This window comes from Toxorhynchites rutilus, chromosome 3 (assembly GCF_029784135.1).
Source record: "Toxorhynchites rutilus septentrionalis strain SRP chromosome 3, ASM2978413v1, whole genome shotgun sequence".
In the NCBI taxonomy this organism is placed as follows: domain Eukaryota; kingdom Metazoa; phylum Arthropoda; class Insecta; order Diptera; family Culicidae; genus Toxorhynchites; species Toxorhynchites rutilus.
Window position 1 is genome coordinate 226,494,014 of NC_073746.1, and position 26,565 is coordinate 226,520,578.

Sequence of the window (26,565 nt, forward strand, 5' to 3'; positions counted from 1 at the left end):
GGGGCACGCTTGAATGAAGATAAAACCACCGCAATTGACGTCGGATGTGTGAATGATCCAATCACTGCACCGTGGCTTCGCACGGGAGGTTCCATCAAAATTCTTGGGATAATCTTCACCAACTCGGTCCGAGGTATGGTGAAAACAAATTGGGACATACTCGTGACCAATTTTTCGCGTCTAGTATGGTTGCACTCTTCAAGAAGCTTATCACTACACCAGAAGGTAACACTGTTGAACGTTTTTATCTTATCACGGACATGGTACATGGCAGCAAATCTGTCTCCAATGGCAGCCCACGTGGCAAAACTGACAACCATTATGCGACGCTTTCTTTTCCGTGGTGCGTGTGCAACCATCCCAATGGAGCAGCTAGCGCGAAGACAGGAGGATGGCGGTCTCAACCTTCAATTGCCAGCGATGAAGTGTAAAGCGCTGTTAATCAATCGGCACCTACACGAAATGAGCTCCCTTCCCTATTACAATTCCTTCCTCTCCCAAACAACCGTCCCCCCCTCAGACCTTCCTTGCCTAAAGCTTATCCTAAATCATCATCCAAATTTCCCCTTCCAAATCCGAGAGCAGCCTTCCGCCAATCTCATCCATCGTTTCTTCATAGAACGTACAGCAAAACCGAAAGTGGAAATAGCAAATCCTGCAATTAACTGGCCCCGTGTGTGGAAGAATATTGCTGTTCGGAAGTTATTGCCTTCACAACGTAGTCTTCTTTACATGTGGGTAAACGAAAAATTCTCGCACCGGCGTCTGATGTTCGTTATGAGGAGAACGGACGATGAAAATTGCTTACACTGTTCTTCGAGTGTGGAAACAATACAGCACAAATTTTTTGGCTGTCGGAGAGTACGAGATGCTTTCAATGTGCTACAACAAAAGCTGCTAGTGGTATCTGGTAGACAACGCGCACTCCATTTAGAGGATCTCCTTCGACCGTCGTTGGAGGGGTTTGAAACAAATGAACGAATTTTGATAATGAAACTGTTATTGACATATATCACCTTCATTGATAGTAGTAATGGTAGGATTGATATAGATGAGTTGAAATTTAGTTTTGAAGTCGAGAATGAATCAACCATGTAAATAAATTTTTACCAAACAAAAAAGACAAATAAACGTAATTTAAAAAAAAAAAAAATAGTCAGAATTTCCAAAAATCCTTCCAATGGAATATTATTGGTTGTCTAAATTTAAAAACTATGAAGAAAAAGTTTTTTCTAGACTGTTACTCATTAAACGATAATTTTTCATTGCAGATGACTTTGTTGTAAAAATTTTTGAACTGTTTTGCGCTAAAAAGTCTGCAACATCGAATTATCATGACGAAAGATTGGAATGATGCTACCAAATAATAACGAAAGATGCATTGACGTGAGCCGTAAGCCAACAGATCAAACAATTGTTTTTCTCCGTGTGCAATTACACGAAAGTATTTTTTTATTGTTCGTTAAAATAAAATCCGAACGAAATAACGACTGATCCCGGCAGACGATATTCCGAGAACAGTCGGATACAAGCGCCCGCTCGGCAGTGCAAACCGATGGCTAATAAAATTCAACTTTAATAGAATGTAAATTACAATCAATCCGGAATTCCGTGAAATCTGTACCAATCCGCCAGCAGTGATTCTGTCATCCAATCGTAGCAATGCACGAATCGCACGCTTCCCATCAACTGTCTTTTTGTGGAAACCCTATTTCCTGTAGCCGTTCGGCAGCAGCGGAAATTGTAAGTAATTTAATAGACGATCGACGAGGGGCTTGTTGCAAGACATACGCGTACGAGATTGGAGGCAAAATTGCCAACAACGCTATCGGATTTAGTTCATTACCATCGTTCTTTCCGCTCGCCTCCCAAACCGGCTCCGGTCCACCGTCAATCATCCGTTGCCCGACCCATCCCAGATAGCACTCATCTTCAGGTACATGTTTCATGATACGTGGCGAACATGGATAGCATCCTCTCGAGCTCTGGGTATGACAACACAGCCACGAATAAATTTAGCCTCAGTCGAAAAATTAGCATATAATGTGAACAAGCCCGGAAAATTGCCTTCTCTGTCATGTGGTCGTAGCCCAAACCTGCAGCCCATATTCAATTCAGCTCGGTACGAACGTGGAGATCGAATTCGAGAACTATCAATGAAAAGAAGAGCAATGTTGTGTTACAATCCAAGACGAGTATTCACATTGGTCTGAGTGTCTGAGATGCTCCGCCGTCGCTAAGCTCGCCTAAAATGACGGAAAGATATCGGATGTATATTAACGTCAATTGTACAATTCTCCTCTTTTCCGTCTTGGAACGACCACCCCGAAGCGTTTCCTTTCTGGAAGCTAGTGGTCCTCTCAGATGAGCAAAATTGTATGTTTGACATTTTGTTGGAGCAAACGGAAGGGATCACGTATGTGTGTTATGATACGATTGTCAGTGCTGACTGGAAACAACCGGAGAATACACCTAACCACCCACTCTTGTGGTGGGAAAGAAACGAGTTTGGTGTGGGAGTTCACATACAAGGCACACGGAAAGAAAGCGATAGACACCGCTACACTTGTGAAGCGGTATTTCAACAACATCTTACCAAACCGGCCCTATAATTATTAAAATTAATAGCTATTGGGGTGCATAGTGTTTGCTTAATTACCGATCAAAACCATTCTGTGGGTGGAAATTTTGGTCGAGATTTTGCTTGCGTGTATGATACGCCCGAACACGATTGGTTTAAACATTTATTTGGTAAAATGTCTACACCCCGTTCGGTAATTGTTTGCATATGCGTACAGAAAAGCTTATTCAAGCGATTAATTTTGGGGACTATTTCAATAAAAACATATATAAACCATCACCAGCAACATGCGTTCAGGATGGAGTATATTCCGCGATCCAAATGTGTTTCCTCTCAATTTTATTATGAAATAATCATTATAAAAACAGGAATAATCCCTTATTACCTCTTCTTAGCATTGATAGCAGTGCCAACGGGAAACAAACATGGGAACGAAAAATCAAACATCAATAGCGATTACAGAACAGATGTCATCGGCGTTACTGCTGTGGGTGAAGCATCAACATGGTCAGCCATTGTTTCATAAATTCTTGTATGCTTAGTTGAAAACCAAAAAAAGAAATTATCGCAAATCCAACCCATTCTGATTCATCGATATCTATTGAAGTTGATATTTCATCCTCTCCATAACAATACATTCATTACGTTGTTTGATTTCTTTTCAATTCATCTGACAACCACTCATCTATGGTTATCCCTTTGTTTGTCGTGGACAATCTCCTCTTTATGTCGTTCCCGCGCCGCGTTTTTCACAACTGTTCAAAAGGACGATTCAGCGTTCCAGCGGAAACCATGTGGCACACATCCAACAATGCTACACATATGTATTGTGTTCTCGTGTTTATGGCTGCGCGCGTATGTGTGCATGTATATGCTCGTGCTCCTGGATTTTGTTTTTCTCCACATTCTCACCCGCCATCGTTTCTCTGTTTTTTTTTTGTATTGCAGGACCCAAACGCATCCTACGACATTAACGGGAACGATTCGGACCCAATGCCGCGGGACAATGGCGACAATAAGCACGGGACCCGATGCGCGGGAGAGGTTGCAGCTGTGGCCTTTAATAATTACTGTGGCGTCGGCGTCGCGTACAACGCGAGCATTGGAGGTAAGAACTTTTGTGTTACGGGGACGGGCCGATAGAGCCGCAACAACAACAAACAAAAAAAATGAATCCTGCCGATGTTTTTATATCAGCCGCCAAACAGTCGTCGAAGCGAATAAAGGTTTGGTGATAAGAGCCGCGCCACGAATAATCTCCTTCCCCCTTTCCCTCCTTTTTTCACAACCCAAATGGGATTCGATTAGCTGCGTTCATCCGCTGACAAGCGGAGAATGGAAATTGTTATCTGGCCGGGCGTCTTTTTTTGTTTGCGCTGTTCCAGCTGAAAGGATAATGATTAATTGATTTTGATGAAATTTTCGCTCGGGGTGTGCTGTGATAGACGGCAGTTCGAATTGGGATCGAATTGGGAATGGTGGAATTGCTGCTTCCCAGCTACAGGGAAACTTCGATATAACGTACCCTCGTTAAAACGTACCCTCGATATAACGTACATTTTACCTCGATATAACGTACACATTTCCAAAGTGTAAAGGAAAAAAAAAAAACATTATTTTTTTCCCTGATAGAACAATGAATTATCTGTATTGTGATGCTAAAACAAGTTTTGTACCTTCAATCAATCCCGAAATACAGCTGGTTTTGTGATTCCGGATTCTAAATGAATCAAGCTTTAACCAACAATACGAAGGGAAACATCATGAGAAAGGCTGGCTTCGTCTTCTGATTGAAGTTATTCATTAACTTAACTTAAACAGCAACACAATAATGTATTATAGACTATGTTTGTGAGTACTTGATTATGCTTCGATATAACGTACAATTCGATACAACGTACAATTTTGAAAGTGAAATGTACATTATATCGAAGTTTACCTGTATATTGTTCCGTCTGAAATTTGCTGCTTCTAGAAGTATACGGGATGTACAATTTTTGTGATTGTCGGAAACATCGATAATTACATATCATTCTGATTTTTTTCAAATTTAGTCAGCGTTAGTAAAGGCTGTGTCACATCAAATTGCATCACGGAAAAAACGCTGTAGAAATTTACTTTTTAGGAATTATATCTTCAGCTTTCGCTTATAATCAGATAAGAGTGTATAGATCACGTTGGCCATGTTTCACTGTCAATTTTTCGTAAATTTGGAAAAACGTCGTCGAACGAAAAAGAGCGTCGTGAATTAATCCTGCGCACTATTTCGAGAATCCGGAGTTGTCACATCGGGACATCGGTAAGATGCTGGGAATCGTCCAATCCACGGACAGCAGAGTACTAAAACGATACTTCGAGAACCTAACCATCGACCGGAAGGTGAAGAACGGCAAAAATGACGAAGCCGCATTGCCTGGTAATGGACGACGAAACCTACGTCAAAGCGGACTTTCGTCAGCTGCCGGGCCTGTTGTTCTTCTCCGCAGAGGACAAATTCAGCGTTCCGGTGGAGATTCGCAAGTAGAAACTATCCAAGTTTGCCAAAAAGTACATGGTGTGGCAAGCGATCTGCTCTTGCCCCCTTCGTGATGACCGGCACGGTAAACGGGCAGGGTTACCTTAAGGAGTGCCTACAGAAGCGCTTACTACCACTATTGAAGCAGCACGAGGGCCCGACCATCTTCTGGCCGGTTTTCGCTTCGTGCCACTATTCAAAGGACGTGTTGGAGTGGTACGAAGCCAACGGGGTCACCTTCGTGCCAAAGGAAATGAACCCGCCCAACGCGCCGGAGCTTCGCCCAATAGAGAAATATTGGGCGATTATGAAGCAGGCCCTCCGGAAGAACCCAAAAGTTGTCAAATCGGAGGCGGACTTCAAGAGAAAATGGATTTCTGTTCAAAAAAAAACTACAACCTGACGTTGTACAGAACCTTACGGACGGGGTAAAGAGGAAGGTGCGAGCATACGGGCTTGGGCTTGAAGTATGAATAAAAAGAAAATGCCAAAAGTTGTTTAATAGTTTTTATTTTACTGTCTAAAATTTTCAAAAGGATCGGTCTACTGGGCGAATTTCTACAGCGTTTTTTCCGTGATGCAATTTGATGTGACACACCCTTTATGCATATAGGTCGGTCTCGATTATATGTATACAGACTCGATTATACATGCAGACAATCCATACCAAACCGATATAAACTTCGATATAACGTACCCTCGTTATAACGTACCCTCGATATAACGTCAATCGATATAACGTACATTTTACCTCGATATAACGTACACATTTCCAAAGTGTAAAGGAAATTTTTTTTCAATATTTTTTTTCTGACAGAACAATGAATTATCTGTATTGTGATGCTAAAACAAGTTTTGTACCTTCAATCAATCCCGAAATACAGATAGTTTTGTGATTCCGAATTCTAAATGAATCAAGCTTAATCAACAGTACGAAGGGAAACATCATGAGAAAGGCTGGTTTCGTCTTCGGATTGAAGTTATTCATTAACTTTACTAAAACAGCAACACAATAATGTATTATAGAGTACGTTTGTGAGTACTTGATTATGTTTCGATATAACGTACAATTCGATACAACGTACAATTTTGAAAGTGAAATGTACGTTATATCGAAGTTTACCCGTAGTGGTTCATATTTTTTCGTGAAAATTGGTAACTTTATCCCGTGTCGCAAAATATTATTCCCGTTTTTTTTTTCATTTTTTCATTAGGGAGCCCTTTTACATTCTAGTGTGACTCGAATTTTTTTTTCACTTTCTTCCCTTCCCATCCCTTTTTCCTCCAAAAATGACTTTCTAAATATTCGTTCAAAATTCAGTATTTTTGAACTACTGGAGCACATCAGATGATCGACAAAGCCAACTAGCTAGTCTTATTACAATTGCAAAAATTTTGGATTTTATTTTCTCAATTATTGATTGTATTTGTTTTTTCCAGTTTACATGGTTTGATACAAATGTCGCTATTATTATTTTTTTTTTGAAAGTTTATGGTTTTTTTTTGTTCACAACATATTTAAAAAAAAACAGAAAGGCCTTTTTTTCGTTTTTGATTTATTATTTTTTAAGTTGACATGTTTTCAATCTTCGTTGAATGTTCCATTATGCAAATTTAATATTTTTTCAAAGAAAACTAGCTGATTGGCTTTAATTTAATATGTTGATGATCATCTGCTTCGGTCCAGTAGATTAAAAGTTATGAATTTTTGAAAAAAGTCATTTTTGAAATTATACAGGGTAACTTCGATATAACGTATATTTCACTTTCAAAATTCTACGTTGTAACGAATTGTACGTTATATCTAAGGATAATAAAGAACTCAGAAACATAGCTTATATTACTTTATTGTGCTGCTGTTTGGGTTAGGGTAGTAATGAAATTCAACTAGAAGACAAAGCCAGACTTTCTCATGATGTTTCCCTTCATACTGTTGATTAAAGCTTGATTCATTTAGAATCCGGAATCACAAAATCAATTGTATTTTGGGATTGGTGGAAGATACAAAGCATGTTTTGGTATCAAAATACAGATATTTTTCGTTCAAAAAAAATATTCAAAAAAGTATTCCTTTACACTTTGTTAGTTTTTCCATTGACACCTTTAATTCTACTGTCATTATAAAACTCCGTATTCCATGATCTTGGAAAATTCAATTTGGCCGTCGCTAAAAATGGCTGAATGACTTGACTTGGAGAACATGAAACATAATAAACAACATAAATTCAAAAAGGTCGCTGCCACTAAATGGTCCTCTTTGTATGTTTTGCAGTACATCATGAAAATATTCCGAAGAAAATTAGGTAAGAAATAAACCTTGGGTTACAATTGTCCACAGTTAGTTTAATCATACACCCCACGATTTTATTTTAGTCTCATCATTGTCTAAGATTAATGAAGGAACGGATGTGATAACTACTAAATGCTACTTGTTTAATTATTTTCTAGCTTTTAGTACATTAAACCGTTCAACTTAAAGTTTTTTTTTACTTATTTTATTTTCTAGTTTTTAGTAAATTATCAGTATTATTAGTATACTTCTCTACATAAAACCATTCAAAAAATGTTTTTTTTTAAATTTTATCTCTTACCTAACTTTCTTCGGAATATTTTGATGATGTACTGTATTCTATTAGTCAAATCATTTCATTTGATACCAATATTGAGGGGATTACAAAAAATACATAATCAAAAATTTTGTGACGGCGACCTTTTAGAATTTATGTTGTTCATAGTGTAGTGTATTCTCCAAGTCAAGCCATTCAACCATTTTTTAGCGGCGGCCAAATTGATTTTTTCAAGATCATGGAATAGGCAGTTTTATTATGAAAGTAGAATTAAAGGTATGTTCCAATTTCCAGATCAATCGGTCAATTTTCTATTAATGTGAGACAATCCTATAAACACTCTATTCGAAAACTTTAAAAATTTTAAGATATTTTGGTTTTTGATGTGTCGAAAAATACTATAAAATAAGGAACACATACAAACTTTTTCTTATTACATATCAACACATCAAGAAGTTTTTCTCGAAATTATTATATTTTTCTAAAAATTAAGATATTTTGATATGTTTACGGGTATGAAACATTTTATCGCGTCTTATTTGTCTTAAAACTGTCATGCCCCCTTTATTGATACAGCTGTACAGGGTGTTTAATAAGTTCGAATACACTTTGAAAAAGTGTTAAAAAATAAAACAGGAAGTGGGTTATATCTATGGTATAACCGCAAGGGTGACGTAGGACTATCGTTGATTTCGAGATCATTTGGTTGAAGTTGAATCTGAATTCATTCTGAATGAATGAATATTTGGGGGACTTCGAAAACGAGAGCGTTACGTTGGAGGCACAAGGTTTTATGCATCCAATATTGGATACGGAAATATATTACTGATGGGGAAGAATAATCTTCAGAAGCTATCCTGTTAATTGCGATTGATTGAAAAATCACAAAACCAAATGTATTTGGTCACAGTGTTACATGGATAGAAAACATTAAAATAAACTCTTTCACATGAATGTAATTTTAAATTCCCAGAGGAACTGGCAGATTATGTTCAGTAACGATTAGATATTTCCACATTTTCCTCGATACTGGAAGCCCACCAGTGGTTTATGCTAACTCGATAACCATCTGTTAATAACACTTGATTGAAAAATATTTGGTCACAGTGTTACATGGATATAAAACATCAAAATAAACTCTTTCACATGAATGTATTTTTTTTAAATTCCCAGAGGAACTGGCAGATTATTTTCAGGATCTTTCTCGATGCTGAATGGCATCCAAACGGAAAGAATTCCGCGCGTGTAAGGTGCGGAAACTAACTCTTGGTGCTAAGGTGCACAAACAGACTCTTGGACTCCATCGACAGCTCGTCCCAGATCTTGGAAATGAGTTTCTTAAATTAGTTCATAGTGTTCACTTTATGTTCACTTCACTTGGCCAGCATGTACGGCCAGGGGATTAAGATCCGTGGAGCTGGGAGGGCACATAGTCTTATCGAGAAAATCAGTCAAATTCTTCCGACACCACGCGTGGACAATAGTCGTCGTGTGGGCCGGCGCGCCGTCCTGTCGAAGTACGTAATAATCCTTCCCGTAGAGGTCCAGAAATGCCGGGGCCACAACTTTTTCTAGAACCTCGGTCTTATAGTACGCGGCGTTAATTTTCACGTTTTTCTCGATAAACACCAGTGGGAGCTTCCCACGTCTGGACACGGCACCCCAAACCATTACCGACACGTCGCTTTGGAATCGCGGGACATTTATGTGGGACGGGAGGATGCTAGCTAACGTCGGCGTCCACATCCGGCCATTTTTGACATTGTGCGGATGTTGCAAGACAAAGAGTTTCTCATCAGAAAGCACGAACTCCTGTCCTGCGTTCCGCGAAATCATCAATGTCCAGCTTCTTCTTCTTTGCAGCCTTCGTTACCCCTCGAACCTTGCGTTTCTTGCACAGCTTGTATCCCAGGCCCTTCGTCATGAAGGTGTGGACAGTCCCGATCGACACATTCAGGTTAGCTGCGGTCTTCCGGATCGAGCGGTTCATTTTTTGACGAATCCGCTCCGCACATTGATGGCTGCTGGTCTTCTTCTTCTTTTTTCAACAAGGCTTTAAACTTTGCAGTTTATTCGCCTCTATCCGCATGGCTGCTGGTGTCCTCGCCGAATGGTAGTATAGATGAAATTTCACTTCACCCCGTGGGATTTCAATATGTTTCGGAATATGTCGCCGGGTCGCTCACCTCTCGCTAATAACTTCACCACGACGTCGCGGCACTCCTTCATTGTGCGCGCTAAACAAACAACAAATGACCGAGAGTCGACACCGTGCGTGTCGGTTAGCCTATATATGAGACCCATGAGATACATATGAGGTGGAGCAGTAGGCAGAGTATATTTGAATTGATGAACAAAATATGGTGTCGTCATTATTTATATTCAGTATAGATTGTATATGGAAGAAACAAAACAATGTTTAAACTACTCACAGTTTCATGATGATATGACCCAAATTGCTCATGAATTCTTGTAACTGATTGTTTTTTAATAGATGACAATTATATTGTGACTCATTTCTATCATTTAAGGGTTTAAAAGATCCAGGGAACAGTCATATTCGTAGTTCAGGAATAGCAATATTTCTAATTAAATGATTCTTAATTGTAAATTATTTTCTCATATCTCATACATCAACACTGCCTCGAAACTATCGTCATGTTATCGCGAAAATAATGAAAATTTGTTTGTTTCTATGATAGTGAGAGAGTGAAAAAAACACACAAAAACACTTTTATTCATCTTCTCGGACATGATTCCGCAAATATCGACTGCACACTGCTACATTATACTCATATTCAGTGGGAACTCCAAAAAAATATCTGTTTTTAATTGATGAGAACATACTGAATATAGTGTTCTTGCATGAATGTGGAAGACAATTGAATATAAACACAAATATTGACGTCACGATATGAAAAGTATCTATGGCAGCGCATGCTGTCACACACACTACGTTCGCAAACTCTACCATCTGCTCCACCTATAATTCCTGCTCATGGATATGAGGTATTGAACACCCTGTATCAGTGTCTTAGAATATCAACAAATATTCACGAGAAACGAATATGATTTTGTTCCATTGTAAATAACTTTTTTTCAGCTTGAGACACACTGCCCTCATTATATTGATGACAATAACAAACGAGTTCATTTTGTTCATATCACTGTTGCATGAACAAATTTGCTATAATGAATGATTGCGACATTGAGTGGGGTTCATAACTTCGCTGTTATTTATACTTTGGATATCGAAAGCAACAAATTGATATTAATCACATCCGAAACGATATTCGTTCTGGCATTGAATTTAAGTTCAAAATAAATTTTATTTGGCGAGACGGTAGCAACGGCATATGCAGAATGGATACAACGTGTGGTGTTAGTTACCGTCAAGTCATTTGCGACATCGGGAATTTCATAAGGTATTTCCGATTACGGCATCCGGCAACTGCAAAACCCAACCGCACACAGCAGCTTCACGTTAGAAGTTAACAACAGCTGATATTCAGTTGGCTGAAATGAAATTCAGTTCTGACGTTTCCGATAATCAAGATGAAAATGACACTGAGTGCAAAAAATAAACTTCAAAACATATTGAAGGACAAAAGTTCGTTTGCTCATATTCAATGGTTGCCTGGATCTGAAATTTTAATTTTCGTTTGGAATATATAGGTTTTCGATGCAACCTAGCCCGAAAATCTATGCATTTGATCTTACCGAAGATGATTTTTTCCAACACTGCCCTGTATGTAATGATATCTCGAAAACGTAATATACACATACCTTCCTAATGTATCGATAAAAACTCGGAGGTTTCCAAAATTTATGTACAGCTATGTTTTCTTTTGTCGGAACACATTGAAAATCATAAAATATGAAACATTTTCCACAAGAATATTGAAAATGGGTAAACCGGTTCAAAAGTTGCAATTTTTTAAAAATTCGTATTCGGACAAATACCCAGATCAAGATTATTTGTTCCTCAATGTCGGTAGAGAAATTTAAATTTGTCAAAGTTTTAAATAAACGGCACCTTCTCGTAAAATGTCACATCGCTCAAATATGATATTTTATGGGAGGGTGTTTCTTGTTTCTTCAACCATTTCTGTATCCTTTTTCACGCTAAAGAAGTTTAAACGGAATTATAAATCAATGTTGATTAGTCTGATACCAAGGTTTATATTTACGAAGTTATTCAAATCCTTTATTTCGGGAATATTTTTGAAACCAGAAACCAGAACACCATTCTCAACACGATTCACATACAGTTGACAGCATTTCTATGATTCTACAATATTGATTCATTTATTCATATCTTGGATCAATATGTTCACTTATGTTGAATGAATTTCTGATAATATCATCCAAATTCTGTAAATTAATACCATTGCAACAATTTAGTTGAAGAATGGTGCTGTATTCAATTTCGTCAAAGAACCAATACACATATTCTTGTATATTCATTATTAGGTTTCATTACTCGACTCCATAAATGGTTTTCAATTTGAATCATTCCGTAGATTTATTCTCTTTTTTTGTGCGATCCCTTTGAAGTAAAAAAAATAGCGAGCCGCTCCGGAAGCCATCTGGAATCTGGCACACATCCATCATTGATCCGCATGTTTTATCATTGTAAGCTTTGTAAAGCTTCTCCCGCATTTCTTCGCCCTTCTTCCGAGAATGTTAAATTTTTTGCTCAATAGCATACCCAATAATGGATTAAGTTTTTCTTTGCTGCTGCTGCGATGACGCGTGTGCGTTGACATCTTTATGTTCCACCTCTCGATTTTCGTACAACGCCCTCCCATGCGTCCCGTATGTAATCGTCTGAAAAAGATATTGGTTTGGCGCAATGATGAAGCCGATTTTCTTCTCATCCCGCACAATCCGACTGACTCTTTTGAATGCTGTCTTACACATGTTCCTCGCGAGCGGAAAAAAACCTGAACGTGTGGAAGGATTTCGGGAGAAAGCATAACAAGTACCATGAATTGCGAGTGTCGAATAAAAAAACATTCTAAGCTTTGACAACGGCGTGATATGGTTTTTGTAGTTTTTCTCACTGCGAGTGTAGCTTCTAGATGTTGATTATGTTCCAATTGTGCGTGAATTACATATTCATGGCATCAAACTGCTTTTTTCCTTTTCTCTCTCTAGGGGTTCGGATGTTGGACGGGACTGTGAACGATGCAGTCGAAGCGAAAGCGCTGGGTCTCAATCCGGACCACATTCACATCTACAGTGCTTCCTGGGGTCCAGAAGATGATGGGTCGACAGTGGACGGTCCCGGACCACTGGCTCGTAGAGCGTTTATCTTCGGTGTCACCAGCGGTCGTCAGGGCAAGGGATCGATCTTCATCTGGGCATCGGGCAACGGCGGTCGGTACACCGACAGTTGCAATTGTGACGGTTACACCAACTCCATCTTCACTCTGTCGATTTCCAGTGCCACTCAGGGAGGGTAAGTTTTCCGTTCATGGTTTCTTTAGATTTTCAATTGCCTGAGAATCACATTTTCACAGCTACAAGCCTTGGTATCTGGAGGAATGCTCATCCACACTGGCCACAACGTACAGTTCTGGAACACCAGGTCATGATAAGAGTGTCGCCACTGTCGATATGGATGGATCGCTGCGGCCGGATCGAATCTGCACCGTTGAGCACACAGGAACTTCTGCATCGGCACCTCTGGCTGCTGGAATATCAGCGCTCGCATTGGAAGCTAATCCCTCACTTACGTGGCGTGACATGCAGTATCTTGTAGTGCTTACTTCTCGTCCCGAACCACTGGAGAAAGAATCAGGATGGATTCTCAATGGCGTTAAGAGGAAAGTTAGCCATAAGTTTGGCTATGGATTGATGGATGCTGGAGCTATGGTTAGTTTGGCGGAACAGTGGACAAGTGTGCCCCCACAGCACATCTGCAAATCACGAGAAATTAACGAAGATCGACCAATTGAGGGATCTGTCGGATACACGCTCCAAACTCACATGGACGTGAACGGTTGCGCCGGGACGGTCAACGAGGTTCGTTTCCTCGAACATGTCCAATGTAAGATCACTCTTAGGTTTTTCCCCCGGGGGAACCTTCGTATACTGTTGACATCCCCGATGGGTACCACCAGTACTCTGCTGTTCGAGCGGCCACGTGATGTAACCAAGTCAAACTTTGACGACTGGCCTTTCTTGAGTGTGCACTTCTGGGGCGAAAAAGCTGACGGACGGTGGACGCTGCAAATTCTAAACGGAGGTCATCGACGAGTCAGTCAGCCGGGCATACTATCCAAATGGCAGCTCATTTTCTATGGCACCAACCAAAATCCGATCCGACTGAAGAATGCAGGCCAGCGTGGCTCTAGTGCCTACACAAATCTAAATCCGTTCGTATTTCCCACCGAAACAGATCTAAACCAACCGTCACTGAGTGGAGGAAACTTCTATCAATCAGACCTTTACTCGAATTCAATGAATTACCCATTTTTATTCAGTGGAGCGGGTAGTTCGATCGACAAGTCGGTGACCACGCTTAACGGCCATAACATCCCGACGGCACAGCGCGAAAATGTGATGGCCGATTCGAACAACAAGTTGGTTGTTTTGCACGACTGCGACCCGGAATGCGACCAGCAAGGATGTTACGGTAAAGGACCAACGCAGTGTGTCGCTTGTAAGCATTATCGACTGGATAAGTGAGTATTATTCGAACCCCCAAATAGCATCTTATGACAATAAATTCAAAACCACATCAATTATCATCCCACAGTACATGCGTCAGTCGGTGTCCTCCGCGAAGCTTCCCAAACCAGGGAGGCGTTTGCTGGCCGTGTCATGAATCCTGCGAAACATGTGCCGGTGCCGGTCAGGACAGCTGTCTGACCTGTGCCCCCGCCCATTTGTACGTTACCGATTTAGCCGTGTGCCTGCAGATCTGTCCCGACGGATACTTTGAGAGTGAGTAAATCTGTCGTAATTATATTTCCATAACTTTTTTGCACCAATGCTGGAATCCGACTAGTATTATTCCATTCCCTTGATTTATGTTAATTAAACGAAATATGCGGCCGCTCGCTAGGTCGAAATGATATTTTCAACGGGTTCACGATATCATACGCATTATTTTTCGCACAAATTGCACACGACGATGCTGCGTTAAATGGGTGCCAATAATTAAGCGGTTCAGTCGAGCGAAATCATTTTTGTGGTGAGTCGCTATTAGTAACTCCTTTCGCTTTCGTTTTTTCCCCCCGATTTGCCCATAGACTGTGGTCATGTCGAAATGCGATTTATCTGCAGTGGGTGTCTGGTTGGCGTGAGGTTTCGTGATTTTGTTGGTGAGCCACATTTCACTCGAAGTTTATAAACTGTTAATTATACGGTTTAATTAACGTGGAATAATGTCGCCATTCGGAGAATTGTCATATAGGGCAAATGGAAGGGGACGAATTGAATGTATGTGGCGCTAGAGCCAAAGTAGTTATAACTGGAATTGAATGGGGATTGTAATTTTTTTGTTCTTTTTCGTTCAGTGCAGAAAATTCCTGAAATTTAATTCTGTAACATCGATGGCAACTGTTGAAGACACGTGTATAGTGCATTGAGAACAGGACATAACCATTGTTATTTCTCAAATTCACAACAACTGATAGAAAACCTCCTGCTGGTGTTGAACAGTACAATTTTAGAGTAATTTTACAGCTAAAGTATGTTCGTTGAGGTTGAGGGAAAAGAAATCCATTATCTTTACGTTAGCATAGAATTGTTCGATTTAGGTACCGTCGTTGACAATTTGGAGTCATTCCGAACCTTATGGTGGACACATCAAAGCTTCCAAACATAGTTTCCAGCGATTCTGGCGGGTCACTATAGATGTGTTTGGCTTGACGTTGTCCTGATGGAACACGACATCACTCCGGTCGGCCAGTCTAGTTATTGACGCTAGAGATCCGAATTCTGTGTTTGACCGTATGGAAGCAACCGATAATAAATTTTTCCCCTTTTCAATTCCACCAAATGCACATCATCATTTTTTTGGCCTTTAGACTTGACTTCCTTTGAGTTGTTTCACGTTTTCACCATGAGTTTTTTGACAATGTTGTCGTATGTGATCCAATTCTCATATCCAGTCACAATCCGTTACTTGACTAAAAATAGTCCATGCATTGAAAAATGACACTTTAACATTTACTCGAATTCCATGAACACAGAAGACGTTTAATAGAAAACATTCACCCGAAAGCGTTAGATGCAGTGTTGCCACATTTAAATCTGTACCAGAGGGGTCAAAAATCTTTCTCATCTGTACTTTTTCCCAAAAATCTGTATCATCGAAAATATTCGCTGTAGAGAAAAAAATAATTTATTAGCATTAAAAAAATACTCATTTATTTACTACAAATACTTCATTTACATTTGCGTGTTTGATGATGATTATACATATTTTTTTGAATTTAGATTGCATACTATATTTTTTTTAATTTTCGAGCTGCCGCCACGATGTTTGACCAAATCTTTTGATCTCAAAATAGGGTTTATCGTATCGTTGCTGAGCCGATTTCAAAACTTATTTTTGTTCTGATTATATTCAGAAAAAAATCGCTCGACAGTTGCCGAAGAGTGAGGCATAGTGAGAACATTACAAACAAGGCATCGAAGCGCCGAAAAGGCGAGCGAACCGTCAATTCTTTTTAGGCATCCAATTTTTGCTCACAAACCCTGCCCACCAAACATGCTCGTTATCTGAAATTGTGATTTCCTTACATAGTAATTTTATCTTTAGTCTACATAATTAATTCTCCACATCTTGTACATCCCCATTGTAGAATCCTGGAAACGGTTCTAACACAACGTCAATGCTAGTCAAATTGGAAAAGATTCTGGGATTTAACATTGCCGTAGACTCGAGCGTCGAATCATCAAAATCGAATCTTTTTCTCATTTGTTTGATCAGCTCCACGAAAAAACTGCGACAAATATCCTTTGAAATGCCTTTCACTGTCCATTGTTCTGATACTTCCTTCTGCTGCTATTCCAACCTAAAATTCTTGTCGCTTTTCAAATGATCTTCATATTTAATAGCATTGGACAACGTTAGATTGCTCGCAGATATTAGTGAGAATGATCAAATGAAAACCTTTCAGCTCTTCATGTGGCATCGAGAATTCAGGTTTTTCAGCCTGGAACAAACGATACAATCTGATGATCTGGGACAAACCATATGTCGCACCGTCCGACGCGAATGCTTTCAGACGATCCTTGTAAGGAATTTCTTCCTTATGAAACTGATAAATGATTGTATTGATGTGCTTTTTTGACCAGCAGTTTCTAGCGATACTGCGGCGTAAAAGTCATCATGTACATCAATGTTGCTTTGTTCAAATGTAAGAAATTTCACAAATGGAAAAAAATCTGTACCAATCTGTACTTTTTGACGAAAATCTGTACTCTGTACCGTACAGAATATGTACCAAAAATAACGAAAAAATCTGTACCATTCAAGATAAATCTGTACCTGTGGCAACACTGGTTAGTAAGTATGAAAAAGTTCATTCGCTCATTTCTCCACACCTAATTATAAATCACTCTGCTTGGAATAATCATGGGAAAAAAATGCAGCAAGCAATCGTGAGATTGCACGATGAATCATTTTACATTCCCCGGCCATCTTCATTCGGGTCTGATAGTGAACAAAACAAAGAGTGGAAAACAACATTCAATGAATGAATACTCCTTTGGAAAGATCGCACGAAACAAAATAACGAGTGAATCAAAATAGACTCAATCTGTGTGTATGTATGATTTTATTCTCTCTTGTACTCTTTTCCTTGTCAGCATTCAAGTGCACATGAATCCACCTTCCCGCTCACCAATAACTTGCGTTAATATGGTATTTTGCGTTGGCTTAGATCGTTTCATACTAGAAACAAAAAAAAATTGTAAGGAGTTGTATCTAGGACACGACCGCATATTTTCGACGTAGAACTACGCAATTATATTATGCAATCCACTTGTTTACCACTTCCAATATTATTTTAGATGCATGGAAATTTTTGTAATAGATTATGTTCTTCGTTACAAATAAATTTGATGAACTCCTTTTACGTTTGACATGATGCCCGGGACACCAAAACATGTGAACGGAAGAATTGTCAAACGATCAAACAGTTCTCAAACCGCGAAAGTTCATTCACCTCTAGTATCTGAAATGACGATTTTCCCAGGCTTCTCAGTTTAAAAGTACGTTTTAGGGAAATATATTCCGGTCTGCACAACGACAAGCGAGTGCAAAAGTATTCAACACTAGAGACGTCGGTTAATCGTTCGATTAATTCAAATAATCGAATATCTGCAATTTTATCCGAGTAATTTTGTATCGAATAATTATCACAGTAATCGCGATTAATGAAAAAGGAAACAATTTTTTTCAAAAAATACAGTGCAAAATTTAAACTTTGGTTGTCGAAATTCATCGATTATGCTAAACCACTTACGGTTGAAGCATAAAAATAATTCCCTGATGGTGGAGGAGACTGGGGAGAAGAATTCAGCGTCCGCAGAAGTAAATAGCGGAATAGAAGGATGTGATCTAATCTCCCGTACTAAAGTGGTAGTATTCAAATTCAGAGTGCCAAGGAAAATACTAGTGGTCAATGATTCTACAAAAATACTTCTTTTGAACTAGTAGTTATAGGGACCAAGTAGAAATTTTCAAATAAATCTGCTATTTCAACAACATTCGAAGAACAGGTAGTTTTGAACACAAAAAATTGTATGTTGGTGCAATTAAAATATTTTGCATCATTTGCATGATGTGCTCTTTTTTCAATCGCCCGCAAAAAAATCACGAAATGGTAAATTTATCAATTTACTGAATTACCATTCAAAAACTACTATTCTGCATATTCTGCATATTTTTTTTTTATTATAAATGTCTGTTCATCTCGATTACAAGAAATAAATATTCGCTCGATTAATCGAATTCTGAAAGACAATTATTCGAATGAATCGATTATTTGGCCCCACGATTAATCGATAATCGAATAAACGAAAAATTTAGACATCTCTACTTAACACCAAAAAATACCCCCGACTTGCATGTATATTTGCAGGTACATTAATTTTGAAGTTCGTGTTAGGGAAACACAATTCAGTGGGCAAAAAATACCCCCGACTTACATCTTTTTACAAAGCGGATTCCCCCAGGCACATTGATTTAGAAGTCTGTGTTAGGGAAACACAGCTTGGTGGAAACAAAAATACCCTCGACTTGCATGTATATTCGCAGAGCGTATTTCCTCAGGTACATCGATTTTGAAGTCTGTGTTGGGGAAACCGTAAATCGGGCCAATCAAAACTTGACAGTTAAGGCGTTTAAATAACGTTTGACATTTTACAGTTATTCAATTGTTCATCTCATGGAAAATAATATTTTATTAATTGCGATAGACGCGTATTTCCTATCAATTGATGCAAACATCTTTCCGATCGGTTAAGAAATGTTAGAGTTATAAGCATTCGAAATATGGGTAGGATTAGCACACCAATCCGCAGAATTAATGTATGGTAAAAAGGTTCTTCCAGTTTTTCTGAATTGAAACCGTTTGGAGATTAGCGAATTGTAATGTATAGCATATCAAACAAATCTTAGAGAATCTCCGATTCGATTGGTATGCAAATCATGAGAATTCGTTCACAGTGAAAGTAGTTATTAACGTTAACTTTATTTCATAAAAACGTGACCTGTATTCTGATTTGGCACCCTTCCTGAAAGACGTAGTTCTACGTCAAAAATGTCATTGCAATAGTGCACAGGAAACAACTTGATTTCAACTACCTACCTTTATTTTACTGCCGCGATCGAGCCTCAAAGCCTGGCTCAAGCAAAAGTTTCCTATTAGATTCTATCACCATCTAACGTCATTCCGAGAGGGAAATGAAGGAATGCAAAAATTTCTGAGAATAGATGAGCGGAATCGAGACAGTATTTTTCTGTTCTAATCGAGAATGAAATTTGCGAAGAGTATAGGTGAATGTTTTCTATCTCAAATAAAGTGAGGCATAAACAGAGAATAGAAGGGTGACTTTTATCTGTAAACGAGTGTTGTTGAACGAATTTCGATGCGATTTTGCCCATACCTGCTGGTTGGATGTACAAATGTGACTTTACGGATTCTTTGACAAAAGAAGACATTTATAAAAAGGAAATTTACTCCTACTTCATTCAAAGTATGCTTCATCGTAAGCGTAAGTTTTAATTTATTGTCAGGATTATTATCAAAACTTTAATCTTTTTTATAATATTTGTTATTGGTATTGTTCTAATACTGTTCTTTCATCGTATTATCTGTCTTTTTTTCTTTTATACTTGTTTTAACAGATTTCAATATCTCATTCTATGAATTTTATGGCGACTGCTTGGAATTGACAGCTTTTTTCTACGTGTATGTGACCCCCAACCCTACGTGATACAAATGACTGGATAATGTTTATAATCGAATTTGATAGTCCGTCATTTATACAAAATTAATATAAATGTTAAACTATGTAATGTTTTTGCTCTTCCCACGCAAAATCCGAGTTTGTGGACACCAGTGATCATTATCACAACGCTAAAGAGAATTGGATATAAAAATACCTTCTTATAAAATATAGCTGCAAATAGTACATTCGGGTAACTGTCTTTCGGATAAATGTTATCCAATCATCGATCACTATTAAAATAAATCAATGTTTAAGTTACAAGCATTTGATTCCATTGCGATGTTCTAAACACACAAAAAAATAATTTCTCCTCAGTTTCAGTTTGCACGTAGTTTTGATATAGAAAATTTGACCATTTTCCGACATATGGAAGATTTGTAACCAATTTTCAAAAAAAAAACTATTTCAGAAATAACCGTTTTTAAAAAACCAACTTGAAGTTTTTGCGTATTTTAACGTAAGTCTACGACGAACAGGAAGGTATAAGGATGAAAATCTAAAAATTAAACATGTAACGAAATAATAAAACTATTTGAACGCTCATTTTTCGGTCATTTCTTGATAAATCACAAAGATGTGATCCAATCGATGAGAAATATTTCTAGGCATCTTCCACCATAAAGAATATTGTATTTGCTGGAAAAAGTTATTGATTAATTGAACATGTAAAGCCTTATTTAAAAGACATTCTAAACGGCGCAAATTTTGCTCCTCAAACTGTGCTTGTCAAATCGAGCAACTAAACTAGCAGTGCGGCACAATTTGAATACACTGCGTTTCACAACTATAGAACCACTCAGAAAAAATGAGGAGAATTCTTTCAAAAAGGCCTGGTTTAGATAGCTTACCATCAACACGATTTAACAGTTAGAAGTGCAACGAAGTTCTTCAGAACCAGTTTTGTCATCTGGTTCTATAGTTATGAAACACTGGAATTTTAGTTTTTTGAATGTTTCGCGCCTGAACACAACAATAGAGTTGGAATGGCCAGTCTTATAAATGAAGATATATATTGTATTCTACACTATATACTTTAATTCGACATCTTTCATATCCCTGGAAACTCAGAAAAAATGAGTGGTTCTATAGTTGTGAAATGCAGTGTATATCCATACCAACCATCCAACCTAGTCAACCATCTTCAGCTACTTCAACAAAACCACGCAAACCATAGAAACTTTTAAGAACCACTGAATCTATTTACTAAAGAGATAACTCTAAACCTCTAAAATAATCTCCGAAATGACAAACAAACGGATTGAATAAAATAAGGAGTGTGTCGAAATGTAATCTAAAAATTTTGTCCGGGGAGTGTGAAATAATTGAGAAGTCTGGCAATGAATATTCCCTGGGGAATCTGCCAAGATTCTCGTAAACCCGGTTCTAGTGACCCCGGATTCGTAAGCATCGTTCTGCCTCTATTCGTGATTTGGCCATGAAACTGCCTAGCTGGGTAAGGAAGTAAAAAGTGCTCCCAAACCAAATCACCCGCTCTATGGAAAATATTTTATAGGGTACCAAATAAGAAATTTTGTCTATTTTTTGAACCCCTTTGACGTTCACCACAGGATATATGGTAAAAACCGTACTTTCACCGCTCGCCATTCTCGGTAACTTCAAGATGAAAAATTTAAAAAAACTAAAAGTGCATCTTACTATGGTTTATTGAGATACATTCCATCATTTATCGACAAAAAAATTTCATCTAAAATTTAAGTACTAAAAAATCTTGAAATATTGACGTATTTTTTATACCATTAAGAGATTCAGTACTACTCTAATTCGTATTTGAATGTATTTCTAAACCTTTCCTAGATATGTGTGATTTTTTTCAGAATTTTGAAACTTAGTTCCGGTTTAGTTTCTTCTTAAATATGTTCGTATGTGTTTTTTTGATATTTGTGATTTTTTTCAGCAAATTTCGGGAATTGCGCGGTACGAAAATATCCAATAACTTTTTTTTTTTATTTCTATTTTGTTCGTGAAAAGTGCTCCCAAACCTTATTACCAGCGCTATCGAAAATGTTGTATGAGGTATCAAATTAAAAAATTAGGTAATTATACTGGATACCTATTTATCCCTATATGGTTCACTGTAAGAGCTATAGTGATAAACGTAGTTTTCCTTTTTTCACGCCATACTCCATAGGCTTGGAAATTAAAACTCGAGAAAATACTCAAAATGCATCTACTATGGTGTAGCACGAAAAATTATAAAAAATATTTATAGATAGTAAAATTTTTAAAATTAAAGTATTTTTTTGGTATTCAGAAATTTCGGATTTTTTTCTATTTTTAGATCCATTAAAACATAATTTTCTTCAAATGTACCTGCTTCAGATATGTGATTTTGTGATGTGACTTCTCAGAATTTTAGAGCGTTGTGCGGAGCATTTTTTTTGCAATTTGAAATTTTTGAATCATTAAATTAAGTTTTGAGATACAGTACTGCTTTGAAATGTGTTCGCACGTGTTTTTTTATATTTATGATTTTTATTTTCATAACGTATCGAGAATTGAACGTACTATTTTTCGTAATTTTGACCGTCTGTTTTTTTTTATTTTATGAAATCGATGATTAATCAAATCATGAGACTAAACATATTATCTTCTGATCTATTCATAGAATTATACCATTTCGTATGAAACAGAATTACGAAATGCAAAAAAAAAATTTTTCGATAGTAATTTTATCTCATAGTAAGATAAACTATGAGTATGAGTATTTTTCTTGAGAATGTGGTGAAAAAAATACGTTTTTAGCCATAATTCTTAATGTGAACCTATATGGTATTCAGAAAAATTATTCAATTTTCTAATTTGCAGCAATACTTTCCATGGCGCTAGTGATAAGGTTCAGGGCTTTTTTACGAGTACACAAATACAATACAATGATAGATGTTAGGAAAATTAATAAAATCGAAATTGTCGAAATATTCTGAAAGATGATCGCCAATATTAAAAAAAAAACACATACACAAACATGTAAACATATTTGAATGTAAATTTAACCAGTAACGGTTCTCAAAATTCTAAAAAAAATCGAAATTTAGAAATATAATTCTTTCTGCACCGCGCAACATTGTTAAAATTCTGATAAAAATTACACATATCTTAAAAGAAAGGCGTAGAAACACATTTAAATACAAATTATAGTAGTACTTTATCTCCGCAATTTTTTTTTCGATATTTTAATGATAGTAAGACGCACTTTCAGTATTTTTTAATATTTTTATCTCGAAGCTATCGAGAATGGCCTGCAAAAAAATGAACAATACATTTTTCACCATAGATCCTATGGTAAACTTCACAGGGGTTCAAAAAAAATTGTCAAAATTTCTTATTTGGTACCCTATGAAATATTTTCCATAGAGCGGGTGATTTGGTTGGGGGCACTTTTCACTTCCTTATCCAGTACCAGCATCGGAATGATCCAGCAGAATAAGCATATCTCTTCTTTTAAAAACAGATATGAAAGCCCATAAGAAGAAAAAAGTAAACAAACAAAAACCCGACAGTTATTAATTTTCCAACAAATTTGTCAAATATCATACTTTAATGAGACATCTGAATTTTGAGTTACGCGTTTTAAGAAAGGAAGATGAATGATTTTGAATACGCCCTTTTCAAAAATCAGTCGTAATTCAAATTGGTCATATGATAATGAAAATTGTGATTTTAGGTAGTTTCCATCATAAGTGCCAAGAATGAAAGAAACGGAGAGGCTCGGGTTAGCGGCCGACCGATTTGGCTTGGAATCGCTCAATAGTGACTTTTAATTATAAATTGTATGAAAAAAAAGACGGGTGGGTAATGTCGGGGACATAACCGGAGTGACGTAGGACTATACAAAGGGGACAGCTTTTGTTAAATATATATTTTTTATATATTGTTTTATTTTCTTCTCCTTCGTGAATACCTACTTATCTACCTGAAAAATGTATTAGTTTACTGTTTACTCTTTATGAACATGTTGATGGTTCTGAAAAGAACCTTTGGTGTTGTGTTTTTGTTATCACTCGATATCCCCATCTTGTTCGGTTAAACCTTCCTGTTTAGTTATTGCGTTCGCCACTCGCCACAGCTTTCACAGTTGGAAAATTTCTTCCCAGCTTGTGACATGTTGTTCAGTAAATTACATTTTATGCGACGTGCCGAAACACTCAGTGTCGCATTGGAGGCGATTTTAACCTGTGTTTTAACCATAATTTGGACCCCGAACTCTATGTTTACAAAAATGTCGCATTACATGTCCGTCCAATTAGCTAAATGTCGAACTAATTGTAAATTACTGTACTTTCAATCTGGAAACAATTTGAGAATTGGTGAAAATTGAATAATCCGGAAATCCCCAACTATCAATAAGCTCAGAACAACTGCCAAATTCACATACTCATCAGATCCTGGCAAACAAATTATGAAAAAATCAATTTGTGTTTTATTATAATTTTGGATATTATTTTAGAATGCATTGAACTGTATTTCGTAAACTCTTTTTTGAAAGGTTTAATGGCTCTGATAAGCACCGTGTCTTATGGAATGGTTCCAATTTAGAAAACTTAGTACTCGTGGTTTTTAAAAAAAAAAACCATTTCGAACGCCCTCGATGCCGCCTTGTTCTGATTTTGCCACCAAAGCAGATTGTATAAAGAACAAACTTTTTTCTTCCGCTACCTGCTGTCGTTTTGCGATTGCGTTTGCCACTCGCTGCAACTGCCTGTTGTTGTCTTGATGTCCACCGAACCGAATGTGGTCTGTTCTGAATGCGGGTTTTCTTATCGTCGCGAGCAGCTTTTCCACTTCGGCGGCCGAAACTATATAACGCCGGATAGGTGGACTGATGCACTGGTACTAACGCGCTCAGCCTAGCTACCCTTGCGGGGAACTCCAGACTAACACGGTTCGAGCGGGATTTTGCCTTTCCCTTCACTTTTCCTCCTTTACCATATCCAATCATGGCTGCTTGTGTTGGTTTGTTGATGTGATGTGATGCGAAACGATGTGGTGTACGGTTTGGATGAGAATGATCGTTACGGAAGGAAGGAAGGTATTGTATTATAGAGAATTTAAACTTTTGCAGTTCATTCGTCTCTAGCCTTGAGAAAGGCCCTTTGAAAACTCTACTCTATTCTACTCCAGCGCTACCACCTCCGCCCTCTTGCCTTGAGAAAGGCACTCGATCTCTCGCCGTCCAGCCCGTCCAGCAACGATGTTGTCCAGTCGGTGTCCACACAAAGAATGATCGTTACGGCAGCGGAGCGGGGATTTTTAAGCTGACTGGCTGGCTCGAGGATTACGCATGTGTGAGACTGCGACCAATTTTTCGTTCATATTTTTTCTTTTTCCTTTCCAATCGTGTTTCATTGTATTTCGCTGTTGCTCTGGTTGACCGTTTTGGTCGTTACAATTTGAGGAGCACAAAATGGACCAATCAAAAATGGGCACATAGTGCATTTGCACAATGCTTGATATTTCACAATTATTCAATTATTTATCTCAAGAAAAATGAAATGTTATTCGTTATGATAGATGCGTAGATATATTTCCTATCAATTGATGCAAAAACCTTTGCGATCTATTGAGAAATGCTCGAGTTATAAGCGTTCCAAATCTTGCATTTATTCCTACTTGTTCAGTGCCTAGATTTTCATTTCACCCCCTATATCAATTACTGCTCACAAGCATTTCCAGCCAGAATGACCTGAAAATATGCGAAATTTGATCAATTTTCTATTTGAATGCTACTTTCCACACACACATTTCGCTCAAAAAACTGAGTATTTTTCACGAGTAGAAACATTTTTTTGCCTCAAAGGTAATTTTTGAACTGGATAAGCTTTAAATAAAAAAAAGTTTTGCTTGTAAAGATCTGTAGTTTTGTTATCTAATAACATGTTGAAGGTAATTATTAGGGCTATGTGAGAAAATACCCCAAGAAAAAAAATAGCAAAGATATTAAAAACGCACACTAAATTTGCAAGAATCAACGTACAGTGGAGCCCCGATTATCCGCGAGTGGATGATACGCGGTGCGGATGATGCACGACAGCGAGTTCCATAGTAAATCCATAGGCCTTCCCGGAATTTGTCAGTGAGTGATAGGCTTATGCATTTATTTTTGGTCATGGCTTTCACATTATCTGACTACTGGTGTACACGATCTTCTAGATGGATAGTTTAATGATTTCTGTATTGATAACACAGTTTTCATGCTGAAATATATTTTTTTCTTGTTTGGAACTCATTTTTAGTCCTTTATTGCGTTATCCGCGATTTTCATTATTCGCGGTGAGCTATCCAGACTATTTCGCGGTTAATCGGGGTTCTACTGTATTCCGATTATGTATTAATATGCTAGCGATCATTTCGAATCCTTAAGCTCATATTATTTTAAAACTAAAAAGGTTTTTGAAGATATAAAT

At 37.7% G+C, this 26,565-nt stretch overlaps 1 protein-coding gene across 6 annotated transcripts in view; it reads left to right on the forward strand.

Annotated features, from left to right (window-relative positions):
- Positions 1 to 26,565, forward strand: part of LOC129774661 (furin-like protease 2) — a 698,121-nt gene that overhangs the window by 606,974 nt on the left and 64,582 nt on the right. For all 6 annotated transcript variants that reach the window (XM_055778483.1, XM_055778481.1, XM_055778482.1 and 3 more), the window contains 4 exons: positions 3,530 to 3,689; positions 12,824 to 13,127; positions 13,189 to 14,355; positions 14,430 to 14,617. In XM_055778483.1, coding sequence (XP_055634458.1) covers positions 3,530 to 3,689; positions 12,824 to 13,127; positions 13,189 to 14,355; positions 14,430 to 14,617 — 1,819 coding nt within the window. The remainder of the gene's footprint in view (positions 1 to 3,529; positions 3,690 to 12,823; positions 13,128 to 13,188; positions 14,356 to 14,429; positions 14,618 to 26,565) is intronic.